A 23,024-nucleotide genomic window follows, 5' to 3' on the forward strand; every position below is an offset into this window, starting at 1 on the left:
TAAAAATGTAGAACAACCTAATTGTGGTGTTAAAAAGGTATAGTTAAATGATATTTAGATAAATTGCAATTAATTTTTCATATATTATTATCATAAATAAAAATATTATAAATATTTATGAATTGAAAAAAAATATATTAAAATATATTTGAATTAGAAAATTTAATATTTAATTTAGAAAAAAATAAACATTGTATACAAATGTAGTGTGGAATCGGATACAAGTAACATGTATCCGGATATTGAACCATATGTAACCGGATACAAATGTGGTAAGTGGAAAGCTGGAACCGAATACAAATGTGTGCATTAGGAATCTTGTTCGCAGACCTCGAGCCCATGCCTATGAGTGCAGTAGCGACGTGATTTTTTTCACATATAATAACATGGACAATAAGGATACTATGGTAATTTGCCATATTTATCCCTCAAATCTCTTCAAAAAAAAGAGATCGATTTATGTAGTAATCTCGCAATTATTCGCCTTTTCGTCGCTTCCTTTCCCCAAAAAACAATAATTGTTTCTCTCCCTATTCATCGCTCTCCATTCTACTACTACACTATTTCTTCGCATGAGAATATACCTTTAAGAAAGGTTTGATGTTCTTCAAATCCCAACAACTTCGTCTAAGGGACTAAACATAGTTATGATCCTATAGAGTTATTTTAAAAATATATATATTATTATATTATTTATATCCAGTATATATCATGAAAAGTAATATGAAAAATTATATTAACAAGTAAAGTAAAAATAAAATAAAGATTTCGAGACCTTGGTTATTAAGAAAATTATGGTTCCATCTCAATTCATAAAGTTATTTTATTGTAAGTCATGGTTGAATTGTTGAAAGAGTGTGAGGAGAGAAAAAAGTCAAATAGATAAATTAAAAAACTAAGAAATTAAAGTACATATATGGTCTCTTACGGATCAAGAAGTCAATATTCTATCATAATTTATATGTGTTAGATTTATGATATTTATATTACGATTTTTCTTCCAAATAAATTTTTTTCTAAATTAGTATGAATCGTAATTATAATTTTAAGAAATATTTTATGAAATTGGTATAAACTTTAATTATATTTTCCCAAATTAATATGAAATTTATAGATTTTGTGTCTTCGACTGTATGATAAATTTTATAAAGTTTTGAATTTATATAATTTTGCTTATTTAATCAAAGTGGTATGAGTTTTGTTGTAATAGTCCAATAGTTTTGGATTTAGCAGCAATCTTTTAAAAATTCAAACTGTCATTCTTAATTACACTTCTCTACGAAAAATAATCTTTTAAACCAAGTAAATATAGTAGTAATCACGCTTAATAAACCTGGAATAAGAATATAAGAATTGCAATTGTATAATTGGACTGTTGTTCCTTGTTATAAGTTTACACTTTAAGCTAACATCATATTTTATTTCTGCAGTTATGTTGTTGATGTTATATTGACCTTGATGACCTGCAGAGAGCAAAACATCATATCATTTATCTGTGTTTTTAATATTTTCAATTTGTTTGGACTTTGATGATGCTCCTCATTTTTAGGTTACATTAAATCACGGTGCATGGACTATTGTACTAATGCAGACCTTGACTATTATAGTCACTAGTGGTAGATTTATGTTCATGCTTAGTTATTGAATATGAACTTGTTTTAGGAAGATTTGCTTGGCTTCGTGAACACCCCATACCTCATCATCATTGCCTGGACTGAACCAGATATATATTGCAACGTTGTTTGTGTTGTGATCTTTTTTTTTTTTTTTTCCTGTTTAATAGATCATTGTTGTATTCTTCATTGAAGGAGAATTTTTTTTTTTTCGTAATATAACATTGGGACAATGTTCACTGAACTCAATCTGGAATGAAAAAAATTCAAATCTAATTTTGGACCTCAAATTAAACATTTGGGAAAAAACTGGCGGCCCAGCCCGTGGGTCGGATCCAAAAATCCAACCTGTTTTATCCTAGCGGGCCAGTCCGGTCCGATCTGTTTAAAACGGGTCAAAATCAAGCAAGATCAAAACGGGTCAGGCTGACCCGTTTTGACAATCCTAGCTTTATAATGTGACAATTATGATTTCTGAAGATATGTGATAATTTTATATTAAAAAAATAATAATAAAGAGTAATATAATTGATTATATTTTAAAAAGGAAAACTTGTAATAAAAATGAAAAAAATACATTTATCTCAACTATGAGAAATTTCATGACAATCCAATAATTAAAAAAATGAAAAACAACTTATAGAGTTCATGTAATTACATATGATAAATTTGAAAATTCATTAGTTTGAAAAATACATTTATCTCAACTATGAGAAATTTCATTGCAATCCAATAATTAAAAAAATGAAAAACAACTTATAGAGTTCATGTAATTACATATGATAAATTTGAAAATTCATTAGTTTGAAAAAACATCATCGAATCCAATGATACTCACAAAATCAATTAATGAAGCATGATTAATGTCTAGGGTGTCCATGTATGTCCCACTAATTAGTACAGTAGGGAAGCGTGGGAGGGATGTATCCGGACACTTGCACAACGGGAGAGATGTTGTTCAAGTTAAGGTGCAGTTATCAAAGGAAGATAGGGAGAGAAGAGGATAGACCCAGCTTGGTATGGATGGATGTGTATACCCGGCCCAGTGTTCGTGTACACCTCGACCCAGTATCCATGTACACCTCGGCCACTGTGGACAATGTGCGTTCCATGGCCTAACAAGGCAACAGGCACATCCTGGCCTAAAGGGCCGAGTACATCTCGACCTAAGGAGCTTGGTACATCTCGGCCAAAGGGGCCTGGTACATGATGGATTGGCAACACAGAGGGGCAGATCTTTCCAGTAATGGCAGAGATAACATACAGGTCCAGGAATTCAAAGGCTCAACATCAATGGGAATTTGGAAATGTTACCGTTAAGGTCTGGGGCAGTTACGACATTCAATAGATTCCTTATTGCTTAATGAAAGAAGAAAACCGCCTTATAGGTAATAAAGTCGGGGGTGATGCCAGATAATATAAGAGACGATTCAATGACTGAGAGGGGTATCTAATCTTGAACTCATATAGTACATAGAGAATATTGGGTTATTTCTGACTTAAGCATTAGAGTGCTTACAGGTACCTCACTCCCGGCGGTGGATCAGTGTCAATAATAAGAAAAGGAGACATGGAGAAAGAAGGCTGAAGGTTCTTGAGATCGCTTGGTTCCAACCATAGAAAAACAATTAACTTATCACTTATCTAAATTAGGATTTATATCAAATACATCTAAAAAGTTATTCAAAGTGTAGTATTATGATATGACGGTCAATAAATATAAAGTGTTTATATTCGTAGCAAATAAATTTAAAAAGAAAATTATAACCAATATAAAAGTTTATATGATGGGTGTAACGAGTCCATCATACGCCTAGGTAAAGCATAATTTACGAACAAACAACAACTATTACTTCAATTTCGAAAACGATTATATAGTAAAAGACACCAAACACCTGCAACACTTTTAATAATATTTGTTTTATTATTTTATTAGAATAAAAAAATTCAACATGCCTCCGTACATATTAGTCAAGTCTCAGTTGTAGCAAAGAGCGAGCATACAAACATAATATACATAGTGAAAGTATAAACCCAAGATACATGGTTTTGTTTATATGCTCTAAGAAGTTTTGATCCCATTTTCATCGAATTTTTGTTCCTTAAGATTCTTTCAGAGAGTGTAGTGTTGCTGAATGGTATCAATATCAAGACCCTTCAACTTCACCACTGATTCAACATGTCCCTTGAGTGTGTGGAGCTCCTTCAACCTGCAAATTTTGACACCTCAAATTAAGCACATCATATAACACTACACTGCGTATGTATGTTGAAATTCAGAAAAAAGAGGCTATGTTATTTTCCTAGTACATGCCCACGGAATCATTGAGATGCATGCATTAAGTTTGGGAGGAACTGAACCTGGCAGCCTCAGCACGTCTTCTAGCCTGCTCTGCTATTTCAGACTGCTCGTGGTTGACCATGGTTTCTCCTACTTGGAGACCATGAAGTGTGCGCTGAGCCATGGCCCATTGAGCTTCCCTTTCTCCCTTTCCGTAGTCCTTTTTGGTAGTGAAAGCAGTCTGCACCAACACGAGCATTGAAATGAAGAGAGAAACAACAACGAATGAAGTGACAAGTTTGTAAAATGCAAATGTTTCTGGCTAGACCTTGTTCTCAAGCATGTTGTCCCAAGCCTTGCCTGACAGTGCCAAACGAATGATGAACTTAAGGATGTCAAGAGGAATGTAAGTAAAAATGCTGAAGACCCAGATTGCTCCTGCCCATCCCCAACCAATTCCATTGATCCTCGCAAAGTCCCAGTGTGCATACACAGCAATCACAGTTGCCACCTGATTCACCAGTTCCCAGATCACAAATAACTATTTATATAACTTTTAATTAGATACACTATGATGGAACTACTTTTTTCTTATTTCTTCGTTGATGATCGGTTTCTGTTAGAAGTCTCGTATCGACTAGATATATGATCGATTTAAAGTACATAATTGAGTGCAAATTTCACCTCACAAGTCAGACGTTTTGTGAGGTTGAATTAGGTTTAAAGTTCACTTCTTAACATGATATGAAAATCGTAATTTAGAATATCCTAACGAGATTTGTTATTTATTGGACATATTGTTCCATTTATTATTGAACACCTATTAATATATAATCTCACGCACAATATGTATATATCTCGACACGAAGAAAGTATGTAGAGTTGAGAAAAGCTTAGGGTCAGAAAGCTATAACTTACCAATTGAGCAGCAAAGAAGGCTGTGATAAGAAAAATTCCAGGGAGTTCAACATAAGACCAACTCCTTGACCTGGTGACAAAGATGAGTGCTTGACTAATGATACTCACTTGAAGGTAAAGGGCTGAGTTAAGCTGCTCCTCACTGTCTGCAATTGGCTTCACACCGAAGGTTCTCTGAAGGGAAAAAAACATCATGGCATGTCATGTCAGAGCAATATGTGATAAGTTGTCTATTATTTGAATAGAGAATAGCACTTACAGTGAAGAAATCAGTGTCATGAACCAAAAAGAAGAAGACAACAGTGATGACGGCCATGTATGCTCCAAGAACAATACCAGTGGCGAAGATTTCTTTCAGCTTCCATGAGTCAGGAAGAGGAGAAGGCTTCACTCTATCCTTGGAAATGGTCATGATGGTTCCATCGTTCAAGATGGCGATAACAAGGACCATGAAAGGGGAGAAGTCGAATTTCCATATCAGAGCAACGAGCATGAATCCAAACACAATACGGATGGTGATGGAAACAGCGTAGATTGTGTAATTCTTCATCCTCTGGAAGATGGCTCGGCTTGTCAAAACAGCACTCACGATCACACTGAGTCCTGGCTCGGTCAGGACAATGTCTGAGGCACTTCTCGCTGCATCAGTGGCATCAGCAACAGCGATACCAATGTCTGCCTTCTTCAGTGCTGGGGCATCATTCACACCATCACCAGTCATTCCACAGATATGCTTTCTATCTTGCAATCTCTTCACAATCTCATACTTGTGCTCTGCATGACACAAGAAAACCAGTTTGTTGTTGTTTCCTTCTAGTATTTAATTAGAGTTTACTCATGCAACCATACAACAACAAAGGGGAGCTTGGTTACATGGATCACATGACACCATTCCACTTTGTTTCAATGATGTTCTTTATGATGATATTAATCATAGATTTTGTTATTCTGTGGTTTTTGTTAGATTAACATGAACTAGGATGTTAGAGTAACATTACCAGGAAAGACTCCGGCAAATCCATCAGCCTTCTCAATGAGTTCATCAATCGGGATTGATGCAATGGTTGGGTCCTTGCTGTCACCAAGAAGAGAGGACGAAGGGTACATGTTGGTGCCCATTCCAAGCCTGCGACCGGTTTCTTTTCCAATGGCAAGTTGATCACCGGTGATCATCTTGACATTGACTCCAAGGTCAAGAGCACGTCGAATAGTCTCAGCACTATCATGCCTTGGAGGGTCAAAGAGGGGCAAGAGACCCAAGAACTCCCAGGGTTCTCCTTCACTCTCCTTGCTCTTTTCCGAAACAGTCTAAAAACCATGTACAAGAGTTTTTAGGGAATTTCCTAGTGGTTGTTTTAAATGATCATTTTGTTTTTTAACAGTGAATTCATGGCATGTAATATTTTTATGCACTTTATTCACCTGGCGTGAAACACCCAATGAACGCAGACCACGGTTAGCATACTCATCAATGACTTTATGAGCCTTTTGCAAAATCTCTCCCTTGAGTCCACAGAGCTCAATAATCTGACATACATAAATTTGGTCAGTCAAATATCAGTAGGTTCATATATGTTATGTTCTATAAGAAAAGTTATTTCATGGTTCTGAAGCACAAGAAAAGTAATGGTGAATCCCTCACTTGCTCAGGAGCACCCTTGCTGCTTCTGTGCCAACTGCCTTGGGCATCAATGTAAGTGATTGCTGTGCGCTTGTCCACTGGATTGAAGGGCAAGAAATGCACCTCATTGATTCCTGCTCTTGCCTGAGATGCCACAAAAGAGAGCAGTGACAATAATAAGCCAATTTCCATGAATGTTCATAAAAAACATCAATTTGAAACTCAATAAGCACCTCCTTGGGATCACTCAACATTCCAACGATTGAAGCATCAATGGCATCCTGATTTTCAGTCCTAGAAGCCCTGGCAGCATACAAGACAAGGGTATCCTTGTCCATGTCAGTGGGGAACACCTACATTCACAAGCAACCTTAATTAACATAAAATTTGAAGCTTTTGGTGCAAATGCAAGGATTCATTATCACATTGGTCGTTCACCTCAATCAAGTTCTTGTCCACAGTGAGCTTGTTAAGAGTGAGAGTTCCGGTCTTGTCACTGCAGAGAACATCCATGCCAGCCATTTCTTCAATGGCTGTCATCCTCTTGGTGATGGCTCCTTGCTCAGACAAACGGTGAGAGCCGATAGCCATGGTGACAGACAAGACCGTTGGCATGGCAATTGGGATACCTCCGATGAGAAGAACCAACAAATTATCAATGCCATCTCTGTAAGCCCTTTCCTGGATGGGAAACATCACAATAATCTCAATCAACATTCCCACAGCAATTGAGCAGATACAGAAGTTTCCAATGGCAGTCAACACCTGGTAGAAGCCAATCCAATATCCATACATTAGTCCAAAGTTGTCAAACAAAGAAATCAATTAAGAAACAAGAACTTAGTAATTTGTAAAAAAAACATATACCTTCTGGAAGTGACCAACATTGTTGGTGCTGTCCACAAGATGTGCAGCCTTGCCGAAGAAGGTGTGAACACCGGTGGCAATGACAACAGCTTCTATCTCACCTTGTTTGCAGGTGGAACCAGAGAAGACCTCACTACCAGGGTTCTTGGTGACGGGCAAGGACTCACCGGTGAGGGCAGATTGGTCAATCTTAAGGGGATCTCCCTCCAAAAGACGGGCATCTGCTGGGACAATATCCCCCAACTTGATGCTGATCAAATCTCCTGGCACCAATATTGCAGCTTCCTCTTCACTCCATTTTCCATCCCTCAACACCTGTGTACAAAATGCTTCCTTCCTTTAGGTTCTGAATGTGAAATTTATATGAGAGTTGTCATAGTAACGCGATTGAATGAGATTGGTCACACCAAGAGAGAAAGAGAGAGGTTTTCAATGATTGTTCCAAAATCCTTAATTCTTTAGAATAAACTCTGTGCATGAAAATGGATGAACAAATGCTGTCACCTTTGTTTTGGGTGCAAGACCAGCCATTAAAGCTGCTGCAGCATTGCCTGCGTTGTTCTCCTCAATGAAACTAATGGTTGAATTGATGAGCAGCAACACCACAATACCAACGAAATCTTGCCAATCCGGTGGCTTGTCCTGGTGAGTTCACAAAGAAACTGCCAAAAATGAACACAAGAACAGAGACAAAAAGATACAAAAGGTTTGTGTTGTGATTACCCCTCCATTGGCCAATGCAATGGCCATGACAGCAGCAGCTTCCATGACCCATGAAAGTGGATTCCACATAAAACCCAAGAACTTAAGAAACTTGCTATCTGTTTTCTCCTCTAGCTTGTTGGGACCAAATATTTGAAGCCTTTTTTCTCCTTCAGCAGATGTGAGACCATCTTTGGTACATTTCAGTAGCTTGAAGACCTCTTCAACAGGAATGTGTTCCTGCATGCACACGCATACACAAAAGTCATCTCACAGAAAAGGATCATATCTGAGATTCAAAGCATCATGGTCACAGTTTTTGTTTCTTACAAGATCCACATTCTCGTTTTTGAGGTCTTCAAACGAAATGTCGGAGGACATGTTGTAATAAAGATGAACGTGTCCCTTTCCTACCTAATTAATGTTTTTTTTATTAATTTTTAGGTTTTAATGGTTTATTATCTCCTCTAATATAGGAGCTCCTAGAGCTCACTCCCTTTAGGCCTGGAATACCATGCCAAAAGGGTGTAAAAATGAGAAGAAAATTATTGTGGAAAGGGACAGTTAGGTTGTTCAAGGTTTTCCCAGGCTTTATAGTGATAAATTTTGCGACAAAATAGGCAATGCATGCTTGCTTTTGTTTTCCACCACAAACTTCCTATTCTTACGGAATGTTTCTCGAATGTGAACTGCATATTTGCTGCAAACTCACACCACTTCAGTTTCTTTGTTACAATATCAGTTTTTTTTTTTTTTGTTAATGTTTTATTATGAGTCTAATTCGGGAAATCAATGAAAAACCATTGAACTTGTGTTGAAGTTCAGTTCGACATTACAGTTATGATTTTCACAGGTTGTACAGTGGTTACAACAATTATGATTATTTGTGTTTTAAAAACGTGGGTCTCTTGAAATAATATTATTAGTTGATTAAAGATACCATTGATTTTGAAACTTAAAACTCTAATAATTTTATTCTTAAAAAATATTTTAAAAAGTTAGACAAGAAGATGTATCCAAAATACTCTTAACTTTGAGTTCTACTTTCCGAATGTATGATATTAACGAACGGTTCGAAATAAAATTTGACTGGTTCGTTCCTGTATATGAAAAAAAAATTACTTGATTAGGGTATAACTTCTTGTAGTGTCACTACTATATTAAAGAGTGGATATTCGTTCTAAAAATAGTTGTAAGCTGTTATACTTTCACTCATTTTTAAGTCAGTATACATATCTTAAAATATTTATTGAAATTTGGAAACTATAAATCTATTTGGATCACACTTTCATACATCTAAAAGGAATCAAAATACAGTCAACCTAAAATACTTTCGATTCGCAATTTTATTTGAATAAATAATTTAACTTTATTAAACTTTTATTTCATTATTTAAAGGAATCTATCAATTACAATTAATTATAAAAAAATTAATTTCAGATCATATTTAATAAATAAAAAATATCGGCTTAATCGAGATTGTTTATTTTTATTTAAGCTTGTCAATATATTTCTAATAATGCTGATTTATTCATTTTCTATCGTTGATATGAATATTCATTAAAGCCATAATGGGTTTGAAATCTCAAGAAAAAACATTGAAAGTTGAATGTATGATCTCAGGATACTGTTAAGGTCAAGGAAAAAACAATCATACATCCAAAGTATTATCCACTTTGGAGCGTGGCTTTGTCATGGTTTTATCTTTAGAAAACATCTTAACAAATGAAAGGAGGAAGGGGTATTTAAACTGCCTTAGGTCACAACTTCTGAACAATGTGAGACTATTGAGTGTGGTAAGAACATTAAGTCCACAATCGAGGTCCAAGAAGAATGAGCGGATCATCCTCAATTGAGGGCTTAAGGAACCAATGGTTCGCATGTAGAACCTCTTTATCGACCTCACGGTGGACGCCAATGTTTCAATTCCATGACATCATTAGGGTCAATCATCCTTCATTTGAAGTATTGTCCCCAATCAATGTCTAAGGAGAATGAGCGGATCATCCCCAATTGAGGGCTTAAGGAACCAATGGTTCACATGTAGAACTTCTTTATCGGCCTCACGATGGATGCCAATATTTCAATCCCATAACATATCATTAGGATCAATCACCCCTCATTTGATGTATTGTCCGCTTTGGAGCATCAATTTCGTCATGGTTTTGTCCTTAAAAGACATCTCAAATGACGAAAGTAAGAAAGAGTATTTAAACCGTTTTAGGAGCACAAAAGGAAAAAGGGATATTTAAATCATTTTAGGTCTCAACTTCTAAAAAATGTGAGACTATTGAGGGGTGGGATAGGAACACAGGAGTTTCACAAAGCATGTGTAAGTTTCATTTTTAAGACTCATTTAATTTGTTAATCATGTGAACTCTTCCAAAGGAATGATAAGCATCAAGTAACAAGGAATGATAAGCATCAAGTAACGTACTTAGAAGGGATTAAAATATTGAAACGTTAAATATTAAATGTTAAAGTTAACATTTTTGTACATAGACTTCTTATATTATTAATTTTGCTTTATGTTACTTTTTCTAATATTTTACCACAATTATTTCAATTCACACTAATCAATATACTTTTTTATATAATTGATAAAAAAAATTTACTTAATATAAAAAAAAATCCTTATATATTTTAATCATTAAAAGTGCAATAAACATTGCCAAAAACCCAATTTTATATTGGTAAAAAAATTAACTTCGATCAACATAAAAAAACATTACAAATGAAGTATTAGTCTGTAAATACAATTAGTTGAAAGGAATACATTTCTCAATTTTTAATATGAACTATAAAACGCTCAAGAAATTTGAGTTAGGTAAATTAGTGTCAATATTCTACATAATTTTGTTTTACAATAATTTTTTAGTAAGTAATGCAATATTTTTCTTTTTCTTTTTAAAGTTATTGTCACCACGGTAAAGAAAATCATTGACTCTTATCAATCTTAATGTTAGAATATGATTAGTAATACTAGTAAGATACCTGTGTTTTTCCCCCTAATGTTTTATTGATATTCTATTATAGATATTCCAGAAAAATGTTGATTTGAGATCTTTGCCGCAATATTTGCTCCCAGATGGATCTACAAGACTAAGTAAAATTAAGATTTTGAAAATCGTATTTGTTGTCTCCTTTAATTAGCTCCGTGATGAATCTATGTATTTTGATTTCATTGAAAAATACTCAAACATAGGAAAACTACGAGAGAGAAATGCTAACAAATTGATTGAAAGTCCAAAAGTGTTTGCACTGATAAAAATGGATTTTTTTTTACAAATTGACAAACAAAGAGAGGCGCAGAAACTGAGCAAAATAGCTTGGTCGGTAAAATAGTAGTTTGATTTTTATTTTTTTTTACATTACGATTCAATTCTTTTAATGTAAAACTAGTCCACTAAACTTATAAATAGGTTGGTTTACGCTTTAAAGCAAATACTTCGGACTTGAAGATCCCATTGAAACATGTTACAACTGTTGTGTTTTCTATGAAATTATGCATAGAAACACTGGCTTGGCAAAGGCGCAATCATGTGGTAGTTTCTTCCTCTAAGAGATTAGACGTCAATTCTAACGATTTCGTGATCCCCCCAAACACATCGTTAGTTCTAGCATTACAACGTAAAGAACAAGATTTGACGTTGTCACTTCTACATTCTCAACCAGTTCACCCTCTAATGCACCCTAAGAAACATGATCCATTGGAGTAGATTTTGTATGTAGAACTTTTTTAACATGAATGTACTAAGTAGAAGTGTTCAAATACCAATACCAGTAGTATCCTGACATTAAAACATAACATTCTACACTAATGTTCAGATATTTATACTAATCTAAAATTTGAAACAGAAAATCTTTAAAAACTGGATTATTCCAATTCCTGATAATCAGACTTGGTTCCCATGTTCTGATGGAAAACCCACGTCCACCTGATGGAAGCAACTTCAGCTTCCATCCCTTTCCTCTTGGAAAAAATGTTACTTTATTTTCAAGTGCATTCCAACAAATTATCAGTGTCCCTAAAGAAAAAAAAAACACTTTATTCCTGTCATCATCAACTATACTCGAATGACTGCATTCCTTAAACAATCAAACACAACGGTTTCTATAAGGTAAGCCGTTTGACCACTCCCCGAATGAATTATTCCAAACCATCTCACCAGTGCTTTCAATACAATCACGCAGTTAACTTTTACAAAAATAATATCCATGGATATCTATTGCTCCATATTCTCCTAAGAAAGAATATATATATATATATATAGAGAGAGAGAGAGTTAACATAACGTAACAAGAAGGGAGAAAGGGAGAGGAATTTAAGAATGCTAATGAGGTGTTTACATTTGTAACAGAGGTGTCATGAATCATTACTTTCACAATAACTCCAACAGACCCTTCAGACAAAATGAACAGCCTCCTAGATTCTGTCATTGTGGCATACAATGAACGATCAATAATCCAACCAATTTTTCATGTTTTTCCTTGAAAAAACAGCGGTAATTGAGGTTTTAACCCTTCACTAGACAACTAAGCAGACCCCTGGCATCAAGCATATTTCAAGATTTTCATGAAACAGGTAACAAGGTTTTCATCACTCGTTTGAATGGCAAGAAATAGAGATGAAGAGAAAAGACGGCAACACATTAAAATCTAAAATATCCATCATAGTTTCACATTAATAGCAAAAATCATAAGTAATTGTAAGATGAGAAATAACCGAGGACAAAACACTCAAAAGCTACAATGTTTCGATATAAAGGATTGCACTAAAAAACCTAGAACGCAAGGTTCATCCATCCACCTTAAAATCCGAGCTTGGTCCGGCGCCAGTGCCTGCGCTTAGCATTATACCTGAAAACACACACAAAAAGGAGAAAAGAATGGCAGGGTGTGAATCCACGGAATCAAGAAACATAATCCTTAAAACCCTAGGATGTTGTTGGAAACTGACCTGATAGTGTTGTCGGTCCTCATTCGGATCCAGTAAGGGATGGGCCTGTTCTGCCTCATCTTCTTGGCAAGCTTCTTCTTGATCCTGAACGTCTTGTGGGAAGGCTACACATCAAATCAATAGCTTCATATCAAAAACGACAAACTTAGAACAATTCACAAACGCAAACGACCATGGATTCAACTCTTACCATTTTCGCTGTGGACGATCCAACGCAAGAACAAGCCGCTGCACTTCTATGAAAACTAAAGAAAACCCTAGCCAGTTCCAGTCTTTTACAGAGTCACCACACGGTCCTGTGGATTGGGCCGGTTCTGCCCTTGTAATACTTATGGGCTATGGCCCATCTGTCAAACTCTTAGGCCCATAAACCTCGTTAGTTTACCTTATTTTTTCCTGTGAGTGAGCTTTTTTTCTCTCAAAAATATATTTCAATTACTCTAAAATACTTTTTTAAAGTTCTTCTATGATAGTAAAACTTATTTAAATTTAATTATAAATTATTATCTATGATATCCTCGTTAATTTCTACTAGCGTACACACGGGTGCGATGTGTGTACGCATTTTTTAAATATATGTTATATTATATTAATATGTGATAATAATATAATGTTTTTAAGTTAATATATAAAATAAAATTATATTAATTAAAAATTAAAAATAAAGTGAAATATATCAAAAAAGATGAGAAAATAACTTTTGGTAAATAGAGAAAAAGATAATAAGTAAAGATAGACAATTTTTTTAAAAAACCTGGTAAAAGTAACCGTCTATTTTTAAAAAATTAATAAATAATTATATTTTAAAGGATAAAATTGGTATTTAGAAATGTGGACACAAAAAAGAAAATCTCTTTATACATTGTTATAAATAATGATTGTTATATAAATTATACTAATTGACATTATGAGGATAAATAATACATGTATTTTCATTTCTTTTAAATGAAAATAATCTTGTAAGGTTTTTTCTTTTATAGTAAAGTTCAACTATTTGTGGGAATGGCATTAGAGATCGGTTCACTTTGTATTTGGCTTGCAAGAAGTTAATTGGGTGAGTTGGCAGGTTACTTTTATTGACTTTCTTAGTACAATGTATGAATTGCAAACTTATTGGCTAATTTGCATAAGCAAAATTTTAAAGAAAAAGTAAATATAAACATCAAAGCAATAGTGTTTTTTTTATGTTTTAAATTTTTTTTACGTCCAATCAGTATATAATTAACCATGCCATGTAAATTAAATAAGTTATATAAACATAATATTAACAACTTCATTAAATAAATATATAACTAATTAGAAAGATATTATTGTCTGATTTACTGAAAAAAATATAGTAATGAGTCTTGACTTCGAAAACGTCACTGTTGTTTTCCTATTTTAATAACATTGAATTCAACTATGGAGTAATTTTTATCCTCCACTTTTTCAGAATTATAATGTTTTCTATTATTATTATTATTATTATATACATTTGAAAAGTAAGAATGACAAAATTTAAAATAAAAACAATGCAATAAAAATATGATAACTTAAAAGGGTTTTATTATTCTCAAAATAATCATATTTTTAAATAAAAAAGTCTAAAAGTACTTTGCACATTTTCAAGCAATAAACAATTATTATATAAACAATTATTATATGATGATTAATGTAAAATGCGCGCAACACAATTAACTTTGAAATACAAGCACAGAGTGAAATAATAACAAATATCAAATTGGAAAGAAAAAAAAGGACAATTGTAGATTAAAATATACTAAATTAATTTGTTACGAGTATGCACACCAACTTTACCTATCCCGATCTCTACAAATTGTGGGTTATACAAGAAAAACTTATATTGTGTTTGTATATATGAGTGAGTACTTTTCAGGCAAATGGATTTGAAGGAAGGTGAGTTGTTTATATTTATTTATTTGATTATAATGACTCTAGAAATGCAAAGAATGGATGAATGGATGCTTTTTTTTCTCTAGTAAGTATAAAGAGATATAATTAACCATGAATGAAAGACAAAATTGTTCTTCTAAACTGATTTTGTTTATGGTGTGTAGAGTTAAACCGAGATGATAATCAATTATATGAAAACAAAATTGATTATGAGTATGAGAATCAATTATGTGTACAAAAGAAACTATTATACACACAAGGAAATCAATTCTTTATTTTTAGATGCATTAGAAGTGAGAATTTATTATATACATGAGATAATCATTGATATTGATTAAAATATATTATATTTTATCAAATATTTCAATTTTTTAAGAATAATACTTTACATGTTTTACACCTGGACAGGTGAAATGATTAAAGAGAATAAAAATGAAAATGACACTAATACAAAATATAATAGATAATTTGAAGATATAAAATAGTTTTAATGAACTTGCATAATCATCAAACTTTTATTATATTTCAAAGCCAACATCTCTTGAAATTTTCACTAACACAGTTGTATATTATTTTTGAAACATGTTACAATTTTGAGTTTTTCTCGTACTTTATAGGGTTTCATACACTATATTACCTTGTCCCTCTTTATGTGCTTGCTATTATTATGACTATAGTCTCGTATTTCACTTCAATTTAGTGATCATATTTTGGTAAAGGTTTTTTTGACCCATACAACATTATCTACTTATATATACTTTATTTTAGAACTTCAATAATGTAATCTAATAACACACATATATATATATATATATATATATATATAATATTAAATATGATTCAACTTATAATTCATATCAATTTTGATCACACTCTTCACCTTTTGTGTTTTTCATAAGATACGAAAAGAAAAAGGGGAATACGAAATCACTATAGTAGATGCATTACATGAGCATGAAGTGATTGATATTATACCTCCAGGACCAAAACTTCTTGTTTCAGAAGACGAATCTATTAAACTTGATCAGCCATTAACAAGTAATCCTAATGTCGGTGGATTTGGTCAGGGGATGCGGAAATAGTACTTCAAGATCCATTACGTGTTCAAGGTCTCTTGTTCTTCTTGGCATCTATTATTTTAGCACAAATCTTTTTAGTTCTTAGGAAGAAACAATTTGAGAAGGTTCAATTGTTCAAAATGAATTTTTAGTTCCGCGTATTTATCAACATATCAAACTTATAAAAATAACTCAATTTTATTCAAATCATTGTTTTTCAACCTATTGATCACATTAACCTATGGACCATATTTACCTATTAGTCACATTTACTAGAAGTTCATTGTCTTTTATAGAATGACAAATTATTATAAATATCTAATGACACTTATTATCTTTTGGAAAAGACATTTCTACTTGAAAATTGACATTTTTAATTTTGAGAGAGTGGATCAATCTTCAAATAGACGGAATGTCTTAAAAAAACAAAAGTACATAGGAAATTATGTTTTATATAAATAAGATTGTTTTAAAAAAGATTTAATTAACTTTTAATTACTTATAGAATATTTTTAATTGAGTTGGTATTAAAATTTTATTTATTATTATTTTTTATCTAAGTAACAATTGAATTTTTTTTTTAAACGTAATTGTGTTATTTTCATCTCCACTTTTCTCACTCATGTATCAACTCGTTCATCTCCCCTTTTAATTTCTCTCAACTCTGGTATCAAGTTTTCATAACCACAACAACAAATTGAAATTAATTAAATAAAATCCAGACCAAAAGACCTTTTTTCCGGTAAGATACTTGGCATACAAATTAAATTCAAGATATAAAGCATTTTTTTATTTATTTCATATATATGTACATTTGTTAACTTTTATAACAATCACTAGAAGAAAAGTTACGACAAAGTGATTTCTAATTAACTCACAATCTAATAATTAAGTTCATACAATTAATTACCAAAGGAAAAAAAAAAAGATTGATGGAAGGAGCACTAATTCCAAAGCTATAAAACCTCGGTTAAACCTTGAATCTGTGCTGGTTTCTCTTGTTCGTCATCATCCTCCGTGAATAGGGTTTACTTTCTCTATTTTTTTTTTCGAATCGATTCCATTGCGTCTCTCAAAGATTTGACAGTGTTTGATTGCACAATTTGTGAAGATGCCTCGTCCCAAAAGAAAAGCGGCCCCACCAATCACTTCTTCTGATGTTGATTCTTCTCTTCGTACCGGTACTTCTATTTCTCGTTTCCGATTGGTTCTACCCCGCGAAAATCGAATCACAATATTCACTAAAAGAACAATGAATATTGAAAATTTTAATTGTTTTTTTTTGGTTGTTTTTTTGTGGGGCAATGAGTTTTTCTGTGGCGAAGTGCCAAAGTTGGCAAATTTAATCGATCTCTGTGCTGATCGAGGTCAAGTATTTGTAATTGGACCATGTTTTCCTGTTGTAAAGTTGTGGGTACGATATTCGATTTAAACGCTTCAAAATTCAAAGCATGAATACACAAGATTTTAAGATTTCAAGATTTTGGTGTTGTGGTTTAATAATTCGGACAGATTTGATCAGATTCAGTGCGGCATATTGGATTATTTGCTTTCATTTTTTTTACGGGTTAATTTGGAGAGAGAGGGTGGTGGTGGTGCTAGGTGTCTATCTTGTTTTTGCAATGCTACCTATCAATTACTCGTTAAGCCTGATTTTTTCGGCTGTTTATGAATCATTTACATGTAATGTTATTTGTGAAATACTCAGGAAATTTGTTATTAGAATGCCCCCTGTGCCCAATTATGATCTATATTATTTGCAATGTGCAGTATACCTTGTTTACTTTTAGTGTGTATCCGGTTACCTTCTGTTATGCAAGCACATAATTTGAATGGTACTTGTCCAGCACATAACTTGAACGGCATCTGTATCTTACATGGTGGTATCTATAAATTCAAAAAAAACACACCTGTGCTGATAAGAGGTTGTATGTTTCGTTATTAAATAGTTAATCATGTCATAGCGGTTTAAAATCCAGAGTACATATCTTCTAGGAGGCTGCTTTTCTGTTATCTGTTGCAGCTTACTACAATAGTATGATGCCAGTTATCAAGACAGCCGGCATGTTTATAGCCAATACAATCTGAGAGCAATTTTAGCTTAATACTTCTACAGTTTATGAGGATTGATTGATCTATTTATGAGGGACATTATTAAAATGCTGAGGTAAAAGCACTACCATTGTGGTGAGACCGAAGATGTTATTAAGAAAGCAACTGCATTCCAGTAGACAAAATAATTAGTGTCCTTTTGGTTAGATTTGTGTAAAAAAAATATAACTATTTGCATTTCAAAATAAATCATTTGGTTTTTGCTGAGCTATTCTTTCGAATAGTATCAGCATGAGAGAGTACTCTGGAAGTATATCACGATGTGTATTGTCCTGAACCGTAAGCCTTAATTATGCATGATTGTTTCTAGTTTTTTCAAATTAATGTCGAAATATTTCCTTTCATCTTTACCTTTTCCATCTAATGCTGACTCTAATTTGCTGAGTTGTTGATAACAATGATTTCATTTCATGTTATTATTTCAGAACCAAAGAAATCAACCACAAAGCAATTTGATCGAATAGATAACCTATTCGAATCGTATGCAAACAAGTCACTGGGTTTGATTGAGTAAGTACGTGCATGTTGAAATTATTGTGGCATGCTTTAATTGTTATTTGATCTGGTTTAGGATTAGAATATATGATGCTTTAGTTAAATTGGAACTTAGCTTATATTTACATAGCATGCGGTTTATTTATTTTTCAATGCACTTTTTAAGTAAGGAATTAGACAGGGCTTAGGTCTCATTTTTTTTATATAAATTTAGTTAACAAACACGTGTTCAACATATTATGCATGTTTAAGTTCAATGCTTCTCTTTTATGTTTTAAGATTGTTTCCCCTCTTCGTTAAAGATTATGTGACTCGTCTTGATGCAATCTCTATACTTTTTGTTTGGTTGGTCAGCCCAGACGGGATTGTGGCATTTTGTAAAGATGTGCATGTGGATCATACAGATGTTAGAATGCTGATACTTGCTTGGTAAGTAATGGACTAGATTAATCTTTCCTTTTCCTGTATATAACTGTTTTTTTGACTTATATGAAAATATGTTTTTATCTTGTCAGGAAAATGAAAGCTGAAAAACAAGGTTATTTTTCCAAGGTTGGTAGAGAGTATTGCTTTACAATCTTAGTTTAGTTACACACTGCTGAAATTAGTGAACGACATTTCGATACTCATGTATTGACCATGGATTTGTTCTCTTGATGTAACCCTTCATTTAATACTTATGTATTGATGTATTTCTACATTTCAATGTTTGATGTATATACTTGCATTTATCCTTTCTCTCTCTCTATATATAGATATGTGTGTGTGTGTGAACTCGCAATGATGAAGAAAGGAACCTCACATTGGGAGAAAAAAGGAACTTCTCACTTAAAGAAAACTCTTATTTGTTTATTTAGTTTGTGTGTAGCTAATAATGGAATCAATACTAGTGAAATAGATAGGTTGGCACTGTCAATTCCAAGTATGCTCTGATGCTGGTCTTTTCTTCGTCTCTTCTCCGCCCTTCAGTCTGGAGTAGGCTTTTTAATTCAATAAGAGCTAAAGGGAGTTAATAGTATGGTATGGCTCTGTAGCTCAACTTTTTTGTATTGAGGTCATGATATAAGAAATATTATTGACAACAGTGGTGTGGGAATTTTGTTCGGGGGTGGGCAGAGGGCGGGATTACTGCAGGATTGATAGATTTTGGTGTATGTGGTGGCAATTGGCTTCTTGATGTCCCATGAAAGATATATTACCCGACGAAACCTGTCTCTAAGGAAATTGCTCAATTTGCGAGGATGTATATATGTGAACTACACAAATGGTCTTGTAGGCCCATGTTTGATTGGAAGTTGGATGATTTTGCTTGTAGAGTTTCTTTTGGTCTTTCTTTTACCTTATCTGTATTTTATCTTCTTTTTCTATTTTTGGTACAATGGAGGTGTGAACACCTGGGTTGAGGAATGAAGCTGGGCTTTTTTGTTTGAGGTTGATGTTTCTTGTGGTGCATTTTTTCATTGGCCTGGTGAAGGACTGAACCTCTGACAACATCATTACATTCAAATCTTCTAGACTTGGGCCCATGCCATTTGGGCTTATCAGCTCGTAGTCAAGGACTTCTCTGGTCTATCTGTTATATTCATGTTGATTACTGAAATACTAAATTCTCCCCAGTAAATGGAATTTTCTTTTATACAAATACTTGGCCGAATCATGGTCTGAGATATGATCCTTTTTGAGTGTCATTCTCAATATAGTTAATAATTTTTCATTTGTTAAATGTTGAAAACCCTGTCACATTTGGGTATATTGCGCCTGAGTGTGTGTGTGTGTGAGAGAGAGAGAGAGAGAGATTGATGGCATCTAAGGTCTTCAAACCAAAATCTTCGTATACTGGTGCTATACACTCTTGTCATCATAAGTATAGGCGGCTTGAATTTCTTCACCATAATGTTAGTTTTTGGACATGTTATCGTCATCATTTTTTTCCTATTCTTGATAGGATGAGTGGCGAAAAGGGCTCAAATGTTTAGGGGCCGACACACTCCCAAAGTTACGAAAGGTCGTTGGTGGACTGAAGAAAGAGGTATTTTATTTTTCTGCTTTAAGTTTCTTAGTGAAGTTTTCTTGTATTCTTATTAAGGTTGTCATTCAAAAAGTATTTTGGTGTATTTATTTCTTGTGTCTTGTTTAGGTGATGGTACCAGAGTGCTTTGAGGATTTTTATTCCTATGCATTTCAATACTGTCTGACAGGTAAAAGGATTTCACTTATTTTAGACTACTTGTTCTACCTTTCGAGTTCTTGTATGTAACTAATGTAAATAATAATACTTTCAGAAGATAAGCAAAGGAGTGTAGATATTGAGACCATCTGTGAGCTGTTGAATGTCGTTCTGAGATCTGAATTCCCTACTCAAGTTAATTTATTAACTGAGTATCTAAAGGTAGTGTAGGTTTTTATATAATAATATGTTGTGATGTTATGCTTATCTGCCCGTTGTGCTTAAACCTTTTCAGTTGCATGTAATAATGACTCTTGATAACAACTTTCAGTGATGTCCAGCAAATATGCTAGATTGTGAAGGATGTTAATACATTATTTTCTTGTACTTAATTAATGTTCCACATTATAACTGTAGCTATTTGATTATATAAAGTTTTGTTTTCTTGTGTTTTCATGATCTAGAAGTAGTGTACATTCTTGAAATATTTCCCATGGAGTGTGTATAATAAAACTATGGTAATTTCCCTTGGTTACTCCTTGTGTATGATACACAATAAAGTTGTGTTGTTTAGGTGGAAGATGTTGAAATGACTTTTAATGCCCGTACACATTAAATTATTTTCTGATAGTTGAAATACTTATTTGACAGGTCCAAAACGACTACAGGGCACTAAACATAGATCACTGGAGAAATTTTTATCGGTTTTTTAAGGAGGTAATGCTGTTTTTATTTTTTTTCTTAGTTTGCCTTTAGGATTTTATATCATACTCATTTTTCACTTCTGGTTAAGTTTACTGTCTGTTTGTGAGGTTAATTTGACTATTGATAAATATTATGAAGCTCTTAGTAAGTTGTAAAAAATAAAAATAGTCAGTTAGCGCTCCGGAGGAAAATTTCTCTTGGAATATTAGTTTACATTTTATGATGATAACAAGGATTTTATCGATCAGTTACTTCCTTCTATCAGTAAACATAACATACACCATTGGAAATCCATTCGCAAAATTCACAAGTCTTTTGATTTTTGAATTGGGTGCACTTCATGCTAGTCATCCTTTTCCCCTTTTAATTGTTAAACAAATTCAAGTTCGTCTTGTTTATACTGGTGTAAACGAGTCAGAGTTAAACCAAATTCTTGAAACTAAAGCTTGTTTTTTGGGTAAAAAGACTGCAGAATCTGGACTTGATTTAAACAATTCATAGTTAAAGCTTAGGGTTGACTAGTTTAAAATATGACATTTGCTTAATTATTTTACACCTTGATTATCTTCTTATCTATTGATCAAATTCAAAGATCTTATTTTTAATTTTTAATTTGGTATTTAATAGACATTTAATAGGAAGAGAAAGAGTGCAAAATATTTGAACATAGAAATCAGGTATTATAACTGGTCTTGCTAGCTAAACCAGTGAACTAAGGAATACTGCACATTGATTAAAAAACTTTATTAAATCAAATAGAAGATAAAAAGCTTTTATTAGAAATGACATTGGTTCAGACGAGGTGTGCCAATTGCTTCACGAGTTTAACTCATCATTCTAGAAAAAGTCAACCCATCTATGCGCATGAGGTCAACTGCTGTAGGGATAATGTCTAATTATCCATGTGTATGAATTGTACACTAGTACATTTGATGGGTGAAATTTGGTGTGCTTCATATTTAAAAGTCGCAAGCAGAAAAATATATCTGATGTTTTTTTGGTGGCAGGTAAGCTTTAGTGATCTTCGAAGTTATGATTCCAGTCAAGCATGGCCCGTGATCCTCGACAATTTTGTTGAATGGTTAAAAGAAAAACCAGAGAAAATATAGTTCTCACCTTTCTCAAGTTTCTGTTCATTTTTAATCTGCCAACTCCGAACGAGAATACTGTTTGAAGCGGATATACAATTGTATATGGCTGATCTGAGTAATCAGTTCGCAGTTTTTCTGCAGAATTAATCCCATGTAACAACAACTTCATACATTGTCAACTGTCAAAGTTATATTCACTTTTCTTCATCTGGATATACTGTTTTCTAACATTCATACGTGGCTTAACCATTTCAGTTACCAAAGTTCCAATTTTGGAAAACAATTGGAAGATTTAAAAGGGTTAATTCAAAGCCTTTCGTGAGAGGAAATGATTCTTTTACACGGGGATTTAAATTGGAACGTTAACAGTGTAGTAAAACAATTTACAAAAGCTCATGAATATTACAGTGGTTTTTGATTATGAAAAAACAATCGAGGAAGGATGATTCATTCTTGATTTTAAGATTCTTAACATTTGCTTTAGGTGGGATAAATATGTAATCTTTTCTAAATGAGAAAGACTAAATGTAGTATTGGTTTT

General features: G+C 33.2%; 3 protein-coding genes across 5 annotated transcripts; 1 reads left to right on the forward strand and 2 right to left on the reverse strand.

Moving 5' to 3' along the window:
- Positions 1–3,574: 3,574 nt before the first annotated feature.
- On the reverse strand, positions 3,575–8,546 carry LOC114177226 (ATPase 8, plasma membrane-type). The gene is made up of 14 exons (XM_028062492.1): positions 8,333–8,546; positions 8,024–8,242; positions 7,805–7,942; positions 7,301–7,615; positions 6,872–7,198; positions 6,667–6,786; positions 6,455–6,577; positions 6,235–6,339; positions 5,811–6,120; positions 5,072–5,586; positions 4,813–4,986; positions 4,223–4,405; positions 3,975–4,135; positions 3,575–3,823 (listed from the first exon to the last, which is right to left on the reverse strand). The coding sequence occupies exons 1-14, from the start codon at positions 8,381–8,383 to the stop codon at positions 3,727–3,729; spliced, it is 2,838 nt and encodes a 945-aa protein (XP_027918293.1). The 5' UTR covers positions 8,384–8,546; the 3' UTR covers positions 3,575–3,726.
- A 4,085-nt stretch (positions 8,547–12,631) lies between these two features.
- On the reverse strand, positions 12,632–13,279 carry LOC114176885 (60S ribosomal protein L39). The gene is made up of 3 exons (XM_028062071.1): positions 13,153–13,279; positions 12,963–13,066; positions 12,632–12,862 (listed from the first exon to the last, which is right to left on the reverse strand). The coding sequence occupies exons 1-3, from the start codon at positions 13,153–13,155 to the stop codon at positions 12,814–12,816; spliced, it is 156 nt and encodes a 51-aa protein (XP_027917872.1). The 5' UTR covers positions 13,156–13,279; the 3' UTR covers positions 12,632–12,813.
- Positions 13,280–16,831: 3,552 nt separating this feature from the next.
- LOC114175996 (DCN1-like protein 5) lies at positions 16,832–22,696 on the forward strand. 3 transcript variants are annotated; one of them, XM_028060872.1, is made up of 9 exons: positions 16,832–17,094; positions 18,451–18,535; positions 18,875–18,949; positions 19,036–19,072; positions 20,466–20,549; positions 20,658–20,718; positions 20,803–20,909; positions 21,339–21,404; positions 22,400–22,696. In XM_028060872.1, exons 1-9 carry the CDS (start codon positions 17,025–17,027, stop codon positions 22,499–22,501), a joined length of 687 nt encoding a protein of 228 aa, XP_027916673.1. In that variant the 5' UTR covers positions 16,832–17,024; the 3' UTR covers positions 22,502–22,696. The 3 variants fall into 3 exon arrangements, with proteins under 3 accessions (XP_027916673.1, XP_027916674.1, XP_027916675.1); XM_028060873.1 differs by having other exon boundaries at positions 20,806–20,909; XM_028060874.1 differs by lacking the exon at positions 16,832–17,094 and adding an exon at positions 17,180–17,327.
- Positions 22,697–23,024: the final 328 nt, after the last annotated feature.

This window comes from Vigna unguiculata, chromosome 3 (assembly GCF_004118075.2).
Source record: "Vigna unguiculata cultivar IT97K-499-35 chromosome 3, ASM411807v1, whole genome shotgun sequence".
NCBI classification, from domain to species: domain Eukaryota; kingdom Viridiplantae; phylum Streptophyta; class Magnoliopsida; order Fabales; family Fabaceae; genus Vigna; species Vigna unguiculata.

Coding starts and splice junctions, on each gene's coding strand:
- LOC114177226 (XM_028062492.1), bottom strand. CDS start 8,383: ATGTCCTCCGACATTTCGTTTGAAGACCTCAAAAACGAGAATGTGGAT. Junction 6,787..6,871: donor TGGACAAGAACTTGATTGAG/GTGAACGACCAA, acceptor TTGTGAATGTAG/GTGTTCCCCACTGACATGGA. Junction 6,578..6,666: donor TGTTGAGTGATCCCAAGGAG/GTGCTTATTGAG, acceptor GTGGCATCTCAG/GCAAGAGCAGGAATCAATGA.
- LOC114176885 (XM_028062071.1), bottom strand. Junction 12,863..12,962: donor AGGACCGACAACACTATCAG/GTCAGTTTCCAA, acceptor GTGTGTTTTCAG/GTATAATGCTAAGCGCAGGC.
- LOC114175996 (XM_028060872.1), top strand. CDS start 17,025: ATGCCTCGTCCCAAAAGAAAAGCGGCCCCACCAATCACTTCTTCTGAT. Junction 17,095..18,450: donor TGATTCTTCTCTTCGTACCG/GTACTTCTATTT, acceptor TTATTATTTCAG/AACCAAAGAAATCAACCACA. Junction 21,405..22,399: donor TTTATCGGTTTTTTAAGGAG/GTAATGCTGTTT, acceptor TTTTGGTGGCAG/GTAAGCTTTAGTGATCTTCG.